General features: G+C 40.4%; 1 protein-coding gene across 1 annotated transcript in view; it reads left to right on the top strand.

The window, feature by feature from the left end:
- The window catches only part of LOC122983822 (alpha-2-macroglobulin-like), a 37891-nt gene extending 32249 nt beyond the window's left edge, over positions 1–5642 (top strand). The window contains exons 22-28 of the mRNA XM_044353948.1: positions 3388–3600; positions 3740–3858; positions 4000–4090; positions 4177–4245; positions 4324–4429; positions 5173–5214; positions 5554–5642. Coding sequence (XP_044209883.1) covers positions 3388–3600; positions 3740–3858; positions 4000–4090; positions 4177–4245; positions 4324–4429; positions 5173–5214; positions 5554–5558 — 645 coding nt within the window. The 3' untranslated portion in view covers positions 5559–5642. The remainder of the gene's footprint in view (positions 1–3387; positions 3601–3739; positions 3859–3999; positions 4091–4176; positions 4246–4323; positions 4430–5172; positions 5215–5553) is intronic.
- Positions 5643–10495: the final 4853 nt, after the last annotated feature.

The following is a 10495-nucleotide window of genomic DNA, read 5'->3' as shown; positions in this document are numbered from 1 at the left end:
ATACATAACATCTTCAATTCTAAGTTTCATTGTTTAATTTCATTCCAACACAAAAATAAAGGCATGTGGCCTATTTTCCATTTGTATGAGGAAATTATTTTGTTCATGGACATCAAAGAAAAAAATCAACACACTTGCAGTGAGCAGATCTTATGAAGTGCCATTGTTGAATGTTTATCAACTGTTAACTGCTTATCCACTGCAGCTTGCAGCTTCATGCAAGTTACTACAAAATTCTCAGTCGGTGCAATTAAACTAAGTTCAGTTCTATATTCCCATCTTACACAGCATCAATACTGTCTGTGAGTGTTTTGTAGTTAGGCTTAAAGCTACAGACAGCCAGTCTGAGACAGTCTGTGAGGTGTCTGTCAGGAAGGCGGCTCCTGTACTTTGATACGATTATTTTCTTCTATGAAAATACCATTTCACAGAGGTAAGTAGGCACTCACTCTTAAGCTGAAATTATAGTTGGCGAGTCCACGTGGGTCCGCTATGGTCCGTGTGATCAGATGGTGTGTGCATAGGCTCTGTATGGACATCCGCATACCTGCAATTTGTTGTGTCCGTGTGGTCGCAACGCTGTGTTCCTGTAGACGGCGATCTCCTACGCATGTGTGGAACGTGGACCCCAGAAGGTAATATAAACACATCAACTAAGTGCACGAGCAGTGAGGTGAGGAAACTTCTCTCTGCTGACAAGTCTCCTAAAGTCACTGTCCCTTGATCTGACTTTCAGCTCTATGTCATTTTTCAAATCAACCATTTCCATGTCAGCTCCACTTGGCAAAGCAAATACTTTGGATGTCACTTGTTCTATATCAATGGGCAGGAATGGGTTTGAGATGAATGCAGCAATATCTTCCATGACACCTAACTCTCCAAAATGTTGATTGAACTCTGTTGCCACTTTGTCCAGCTGAGCACCGTACTGCTCAGGGTGAAAAGCACCGTTTGTCGTTAGGTTTGTCAGAAACCCCAGGTCCAGTAGCCACGCATCATCTGACAGTTCCTCGTGCTCCTCTTTCCTTGTTGACAGAAAAGTCTATCTCAGGCAGCAAGTCGACAAATTGCTGCAGCACTTTGCCGCAACTCAACCACTGGACATCAGCATGGAGAAGTAGGTCTCATTAAGTCTCTTTAAGTGGCCATCCAAGCTTGAGCTCATCCGACCTGCTGCCAAATCTTCTGGTGCTAGCTGCCCTACCTGCCCCCCAGGTTCATCGCTAACCTCCAGAGTGGCCCGGCTTTGTCGCTACACCTCCAGAGCAGCAACTTCACCTGTCTGTCCTACCCCCTGGTTGCCCTCCAGAGCAATACTGACCTCCAGATCTGTTATGTCTTTCAGCCCAGCCCCCAGCCCGCCTGCCTGAGGTCTCATGCTCCGCCCTTGTTCTGCCCCCAGGACATTTGCATTTGAATCCCTCCTCTGTGCCCCTTCCACCCACCCTGCTCGGTGTTCCTGATCGGCTCGGTGGGATGTCTGGAATCTGTCCCTTGAGGAGCGGTGGGGAAGGTGGTACTGTTATGGTTCTGTTCGCAGTTTGAAAGTTTCCCTAGCTGCCATTCTCCACCGGTCCTCCAGAGGCCTTCAGACTTTTCTCCCTTTTTGTCTGGACTGGACTGAGTGGAAGAAAGCTGATTTGAGTTGTGTCTTTAAAAGACTATAATGCATGATGTTTATTTGGGTTGCCTATATTGGTTGGTTTGTCTTTGTTTTCACTCCGGTCTGAACTCGCACAGCATATACTCTGTCTCAGTGATAAAGAGGATTGTGTGTGTTTTGAACGTGCTCTGGGTTACAAAGTGTTTGTGATAACTGCATTTGCCATTTGTGTTTCTTTGTGTAGTGCTTGAGCTTGGTATTGTTTTTTCCTCTGAGTCCAGAGTTTTTCTTAGTTTAATCTCTGTATTGCTTTGGTTTTATTCTTGTCAGCTGGTAGCCTCTTGTGTTCCTCTTGTGTTCCTGTAGCCCTGCCCAGCCTGCTTTTCAGTCATGTCATGTTCCCTCCTTATTCTGGTCCCTGTTGATCCCAGCTGTGCCTTATTTTGTGATTAGTAAATGGTAAATGGACTGCACTTATATAACACCTTTCTAGTCTTTGACCACTCAAAGCACTTTTACACTTGTGTATTTATTTTTCTATTATTTTTGGGAGCTTAAGGGAAAGTCTCAAAGATATACCAGTCAATCACAATCGACGGGTTGGCAACCATTGTTCTAGAGTGTGCAGTTTTCATCCAAGTCGTAATCTACTTAATTTAAACCAGCCTGGTTTCAAGAGTGACCTTTCCACTGCAGTGATACCCTGTCATCAGTTCTCATCTTACTGGATCTCTCAGTAGCCTTTGACATGGTGGCTTGCGCTCTCCAACAAAGTTTGCAAGAAATGTGGGCATCGTGATTGATGACCAACTATCAATCAATGAGCATGTTGCATCAGTCACTCGAACAGTTCTTGTGGCATTTGTGTCAGGTAAAACATGAAGCTGGATGTTGCAGCATTTATTCTCAAAGGCTCCTTCTTGAGCTACTGTAGCTTGGATTGTACCTCATTTGTCTGTCACTTTGGACAAAAGCTTGTTAGCATGCTAACTTTTGTCAAATGTGTGGATTGAAACAAGAGTTTATCCTAATATGTAATGTCCAAACAAAAGCCTGCATCCAAACGGTGATTTCTGTTGTGTGTTGGGAGGTGTAAGCTGAAACAATGCTGATAGTGGGCTAATAAGTTCTCCATTGTGAGTTTGGGTAGCCCTGATAAGCAACTGTGATGTCTCATCATTTCCTGTAACACTGACATTTCATTCACTGAGCGGCTCATCTGTTACATACACTCATTGGTTACGTAAAGGAAAATAGAAACTAACCTGATGTTAGCCAATCTTTGAAGCAACTGTGTGCACAGAATGAAAAAAAAACATCATGCACTCTGACCATCCATTAAAGTTAATACAAACCATGTAAAGGTGGCCGCACTATGGTACTAACCAGCAAGTACAATGTTATCATTACTGCTAGAACTGATGGTGAGAACTGCAAAAATGAAACCTGTTATAAACTGTAATTTTCCTTTTAAATACATGGTTTTAAGAGGTAAGACAATATAGCCCAGAGCTACAGTAGCTACTTTAACTGTCTCACTGAGTTAGATATATTAAAGATTTTTTTCATTTCCATGGATACAGCTGCTGCAACGAAAAATAAGAATGTGAGAATGACAAAAGTATTGAAAAAATAATTGGTGCAGTGGTTCTCTATAGATGATCAATATATAACCATTAAATGTGAGGCACTGAAAATGAAAAGTGTTGTAGGTGGTAAATGCATTTTACATGTGTAAATATTTGCTGTAGTTGAATTCCAACTTTTCTGTATGTGTGTTGTAGGACACAGTGGTGGCTCTTCAGGCTCTGGCTCTCTACTCCACTGTGGTGTTCAGTCCAGAGGGTTCAAGCACAGTGACAGTCCAATCACCCAGTGGCCAGCTGACATTTGATGTGAACCAGAGCAACAAACTGCTCTACCAGGAGAAGATGCTGCAGGACGAGGCAGGAAAGTACAGTCTGGAGGTGAAGGGAACTGCGTGTGCGTCAATGCAGGTCAGTGGATCTTGTGGCTCTTAACTTTCTTCCTCTGTATGCACACATACTGTATAATACTACACCACTACTGGTGCTCTTAGGCTCCCAAATTAAAATTTTATGAATATTAAAATCATCCTGTTGTACTCCTTGTCAGATTTCTCTTCATTATAACATCCCAACTCCTGCTGATGTCACCACTCTCAGTGTCAAGGTCAAACCAGAGGCTGACTGCCAATCTCTGAGACCTAAACTCACTCTGAAGCTTAAGTCCCTGTAAGTAATGTGCAGCAACTAGATCTACCCTACAGCCATTATAGAATACTGAAAATCTTGACATGTTGTTGTAGCTTATTCAAAACATGGAAAAGTGCAGCTGTTTGTAACATCACATTTTTTATGGTTCCATGGTTACAGATATAGTGGGAAAGAGCCCACTACAAACATGGTAATCCTGGATATCAAAATGCTCTCTGGATTTGTCCCAGATCCAGAATCTTTGAAGAAGGTAACTTAATACAGTAATTTTAACCTGTAACATTTGTGTCAATTGTCAATGTCATGGTAACCCAGCTGAATATCATGTTCTCGCAGCTCAAAGGTGACCTGCTGGTGGATCGTGTTGAAGAAAAGGAAGATCATGTTCTCGTGTACTTAAAGGAGGTGAAACTAACTCGCAGTGGTTAAATACAGGACAATGCTCTCAAGATTTGTTACTGATTGTGTTTTTTCTTCCAACAGTTACGGAAGGACAAACCCATCAACCACATATTAGAGCTCGTACAGGAGCTCCCAGTGCAGAACCTGAAGCCAGCTGTGGTTAAGATCTATGACTACTACCAGCCAAGTAAATCACATACTCAGTTCTTCCATCCACTCATTATCTATACACACTTATTCTTTGCAGGGTTGCATGAGAATATTGTTTTACACCCAGTCTCTTACAGGACTGACACATATAGACAAGGTGGAAGTTTTGATAGCATTTTATAAAATCTGGCAAGGAGAGGCAAAAGATTCTGTGAGAAATTCATCAGCCTCTTAACTTAGAGGATCTGAATATTTTAACAACCTGGAACCAGATCCAAACCCTAATAGACATACAACCATTGACACTCAAATTCAAGCAATTTAGAAGATTTGTTTCACCTAACCTGCATATTTTTCGACTATGGGAGGAAACTGGAGCGCAGGGGAATGCCCAAACAGACAGCTGATTCAGATGTCTGTCTGAATGTGGTGACTCTTCACAGGCTCCAGTCTATCATGATATAGGTTTGAACTCAGGGCCGTCATGCAGTGAAGAAACAGTGCTGACAACTGCACCACACTCCAGCCCTCAGTCCTTCCATACACATCTAAACCCATTTACAGAGAGAACAGCACACACTGGCAAACTCTGCCCCGTGTTAGAGCTGTACAATTATCACAACTACAAATTCAACTTTCCAAGTTTTGTCTGACATACACTGGGATTGAACCCAACCCCTAAATGCCCTGAGCATGAAGTAATTTCGTGTTTGGGAGTTATAGGAGCTTTCACTGTTATTTGTTTGAACTGTTTTGTCTAATTCTACATTCTTTTCTCAGGTGACCAGGCTGAGACAGAATACATCTACCCTTGTGCTGCAGGTAACAATCTCTAACCTAATCTAGCTCATGAGAGGCACCACAAAGTAAAATTCATGCGTTGCTCAAGAACCCTTGTTTAGAATGGTACACTTTCTTACAATGTTATTATCTTGATATTTTTAAAAAATATTTCATTACTTTTATTAAAAGTTATTTCTCAGAAAGATGTAGAACATTTTTTAAATCAATCAAGAAGATGTAAACAACACATCATTATTTAACTATAGTATTAAAGTGAATGTGTCAATTCAGTAACCAAATGAAGCAAAAGAGAGCTACTGGAAAATGCAGATCGTGTGTATTTTGAGGAAGTAATCACATTTCTTCTTTGATTTGCAGCTTAAAGAGTGAAGTGTGGTCACCCATCCCAAGCCCCAGACTCTTACTGATCAAATCATTTTAATAAAGCTACACTACATGTAATTTCAGTCCATGTCTTGTATAATAGTTTAATAGTTTAATAGTTGTGTGTCCGCTTTAAAGGACCAGTGTGTAGGATTTAGTGGCATCTAGTGTCGTCTGAATACCCCTCCCCTCACCCTCCCCTTCCAAGCATGTAGGAGAACCTATGGTGGCCGCAAAACTTGCTAGATAGGTGCTGGTAGCCTTCCTGGAGTCTCTGGGTGGGGTCTTGGAGAGGGAGTCATCTGGGGATATGATAGTTCTAAGGGACATTGACACTAATGTGGTTATTAGAGAACCTGCGGGCATGATTGGGAGGAACAGCTGAGAGTATTTGAACCAGAGTGGTGTTTTGTTTATTTTTTTATTTTTTTGGAGGGATATTTTTGTAGCAAAAAGTGCAGAGAGACAGGAAACAAGAGTAGAGAAGGTGGACATGTCACCAAGGTCCATAGCTGGAATCAAACCACAGACATTACAGTTGTGTGGTATGCATCTTATTCAGTAGGCTACCAGGGTGCCTGAGCATAAGGTCATGCATAAATGTACCTGCCACAATAAAACCTTATGCCAAAGGTCAGTTGACCTTCATGTCATCCACTCAGTTATTATGGAAGTAGAAAAATACCAAATTTCGGAAGGCAATCATGATAAAGCTTAATTTACAACTATCAACATGTTAGAAAACATCTAGCTCAAACAACAATTTGATTTTTCAGGAATTAAATGTTTTGTGGCTTCAAACTGTCACCCCAGTTCAGTCATATGACGACAAAATATGCAACAAAAACTAGCTCAAACTTAACTGCTTTCATCCAGTGTACAGTGTAATGATCTCATGATTATCATTGATGGTCATTCATTTTCAGTCTTTCAGGCACAATACATCCCACTTACTCTCCAGTGCAACAGTTTGTAATCTTTTTTTGGCTGATAGAGCAATGTAAACACTCTGTTTTTCTCAAGGAGGCAGTTTCATGGACCAAAGTTCTAACACCCCAACACTGACCAAGTGGCAGCACACTGTGTAGAATAAACATGCATGTCCACTCTGCTAAGTGTTATTTTATCACATCCACCTTGTTCTCAAAACCTTTCTATATATGAAACGTACAGTATGTGCTAAATGTGGCTCAGTCTCTTTGTGGTGTCCTCCTCACTGATCTGCATTTGTGCACAAGAGTCCTGATGTTTGAGGTAAAACAGGTATATGTTGATTTATAAGATTACTCTTCACTGCTCTGCACCGTCAGTCGCTGCCCTCCACAGTTGTTGGCAGTAGTACAGATCAGAATTTATGTTCTGTCCTTTTAGCAGCAATGCGTAAAATGAAATGAAGCAAATTCCCACATGAGCGAGGTTGTTGTCTGTGAACAGAAAAGAGACCAGGTCTGGAATGGTTTTAGAGAGGGCCTTGAGTTTTGAATACAAGCCAAGCGAAACCTATTGCTCAGACTTCACCTTGTAACGTAGGACAAGGTAGGTGGCCAGTCACAGGATGATGAAGAAAAGCTGTTGGAACTTACACACCCTCCCCGGACACTCCAGCTCTGACCGATTCATCCCATAGATGGAGAGGATCACCCCTTCAAAGACATACCTGCGAGAAAAATACAAACAGTCAGGCACATTCATAATTGCAAATAGCTCAGTGAATTATCTCTTGATTCTGAGTCAGAATTTAAACAAGACTACAAATCTGAAACTCCACTATCAAAACACAAAACACTTCATCTTAGTCCACAAAGTTAAAGTTTTAAAAATGTAAAGTTTGTCTTGAGTTTGTTTGAGATCAGTAAAATCAGTAGGGTCAATCCTCTTGGATTGTGCTCAGTAAATGTCATGGAAATCTGGTTGTTAGCTGAGAGGAGGTATTCTCTTGAAATTAACATTTTAACCTGAAGGTGGGCCTTGAAGAAAGGTCATGGAGTGTATAAATGGAGAGGGCTCTGAAGAACATATGTTTCGTCTCGTGTTCAATTGGAAATTTCGGCCTAATGGTGACAGTACAGGAAAGGTCAGGAGTTCACTTGAAACAGTAGGATTCATCCTCTGGGGACTATGAATACTCAATATATTCAGCAATTAGCTTATAGCCTTTATAGGCCACAATGTTTATCAAGGAGAACATTTTGAAATTGATAATGGTGCTAGACAAAATGTCTGAGTGTTAAAAATGATTTAGAAATCAATCATTCTGGGGATCATGGGCACTAACATCCAATTTTCACTCCAATGTGTGTTGTATTTGTTTTATATCACTTTGGGTAAGATTTTTCCAGCTAGATTTGTCCTGGAGAATGCAGATTTTCCAGTTCCAGTTCTTTTTTCTAATTATCTCTGCTTTCATCCAGCTGCACAGCAGAGCGGCAGCTGGATGAAAGCAGAGATAATTAGACGGAGTGATGCGCCCTCATATTAAAATAATGCCATCCGAACTATCAGACTAAAACTGAAACTAACACAGTAGCTTGTATAAGTCTAAAAAATTGCTTTCCACCATTGAACATTTGAGTATTTGTTAAATTCAGACACTTTCACAAGGAGAAAAGCCCTGTGCTGCCCTGGTGTTTCTGTCTGTCTGCTCTGACACATACACAAAAAGTTTCAGAAAGCAGCATCTTCTATCCCTAATATACTTAAAATCAGTGAGCCATGTTTCCAAAATAAGGTCGGTGTAGGGTAGAAATCTGGTTACTGATCCTCTGCACACATACTTGGATTTATGGTATCCAGGTTACTGAAGTGCATGTAAACACACTGACTGACATGAAACCTCCATAAAGGTGAAAGTCCTGGATGTGGGATTTCAAAATTGCAACATCCCAGGTTTGAGTTCGACCTTTGTTGCATTGCTCTCTCCCTCATTTCCTGTCATGTTAGTACATCTCACTGCTTACTTCCTGAATTCATTTGCTACTTTCAAAACCATTAAAAAAAATTTCTACAGATGCACACAAAGGTCTCATTTCCAGTATGTAACACTGATACGCAATATGTTCCAAAATTAATATGTTAAGCTGCACATTGAACATGGTACTTCTGTATTGGTTTTGAAATTAATTTGATTTTTGAAGTCAGCATATCAAATAGGAAAGGTGAACAACCTGGAAATGTATCATCCAAAATCAATACAACTTTCCTGAACTAATATGCTAACTTAGAGGTTAAGACACCCACCAGTAACTGCAACATCCCTGCTTTGAGTTTGGCCGGGACTTTTGCTGCTTCTCTCTGTCCCTCATTTCATGTTATATCTTTGTCGTCTGTAATCAAGATATAAAAATGCCTCTATAAAATATTTTAATACACTAACTTTCAAAACTCATTTTAAAATATTCTACTGTACTGTACTTAAAATGAAAATAGGCATCAAGGGAAGACAAAGAAGCTTACACAGAAACACCAAATGCAAAAAAATCTAAATATTAACCCAACACAAACAACTTGGCCACAGTCGTAAACAAAATAAAGGATGTAAATTGAAAGCACTATGGCTTTTATTATTCCTGCTGTCCATACTGGCTGCCAAAAGATCCCTTCCTAAAGCAATTTCAATGTAAATTATGGCAGACAAAATCCATACACCTATTATTTTGCAAATACTAATTTCAAAATTCATCAGTCTTTTGAGAAAAAGCACTTGACCTTTAGATAGGGGAGTCATTTTTACACAGAATAGGACTGAAAATTTTGTCCCTCATCACTTACATTGAAATCACTTCAGAGAGGGACGTCTCTCTGGGGCCAGTATGGACAGAAGAACAATGACAATGTCTAAAAGCAATTTCAGTGTCCATAAGGACATGTGAATGTTGTTTTGAGACAAACTTGAAGATATGTTAACCTATCCTTTAACACATCACATCAGAGAGAGGGAACCTATGTTAAGCAACTTTCAGGATAAACATAATCAGCCTCATGGTTTCTATTTAACAAGGACTCACAATACTGTTGAGTGCTCCCTTTCAGGTACAGAGGTATCATACCTGATAAATAGTAAATCTGGGCTGAAACGGTTGAACTTTCTCTAAATATAATAAAGAAAATTCAATTGCATATATGTTTTTTGACTCATCACCTGGACAAGAAGGATGTGCATGTGTTTTGCACACTGATTACACATCATGTCAATGGAATTTACCTTCATCAATCCAATAACAAAGTTCTCTGAAATTGTTTATCGTGTGTTGATGAGCACAAATTTATAGTACTACCACACCAGGAGAGATGGGCGGTGAATAGGCAAAGACATCAGCAAACACTTTAGGTCCTAAAGTTGTTAGCTGAATTGTCCATCTTTCCTTTATCTTTCATCTTTTCCTCTGATGGTGCGAAATGCATTCTGGGATAGGTTCAGCCGCAAAGGATCCATCCATTGGATCCTTCAAATTTTGGAAAAGAAGGCAGCATTTCTTTGAAGGAGCCTTCGAAATGGGACAGGCTTGTTGTGCTGCTGTGATGCATTTGTTCTTCAAATGCAGCCTTTGAGGGATGCAGCCCCTGAACAATCTAACTTATTTGGGTGTGTGAACCCTTCTTTGTGCTACGAACTTTGTTTTTTGCTTGAGCATGATGTTCTTTACTTTTACTAAATAATACTTGTCCCCAAACCAGTATATTTCATGATATATAACCGTAATTATAATTAATTTGTAATTTTTTATCTGTCTAAACCATTCACAATGTGGTGTCCCTAAAAAGGGGTAGTGTTTACATGCTTCCCACCAAGGAAGCCAAAGTGTGTGTGTGTGTGTGTGTGTGTGTGTGTGTGTGTGTGTGTGTGTGTGTGTGTGTGTGTGTGTGTGTGTGTGTGTGTGTGTGTGTGAGAGAGATGGGTGAAAAGGGGTGGGGTTGTGTAGCAGAGCAGGTTTAACAA

Source organism: Thunnus albacares, chromosome 6, assembly GCF_914725855.1.
Source record: "Thunnus albacares chromosome 6, fThuAlb1.1, whole genome shotgun sequence".
NCBI lineage: Eukaryota > Metazoa > Chordata > Actinopteri > Scombriformes > Scombridae > Thunnus > Thunnus albacares.
Note: the sequence above shows the minus strand (reverse complement) of the source record. Positions and strands in the feature narration are given on the sequence as shown.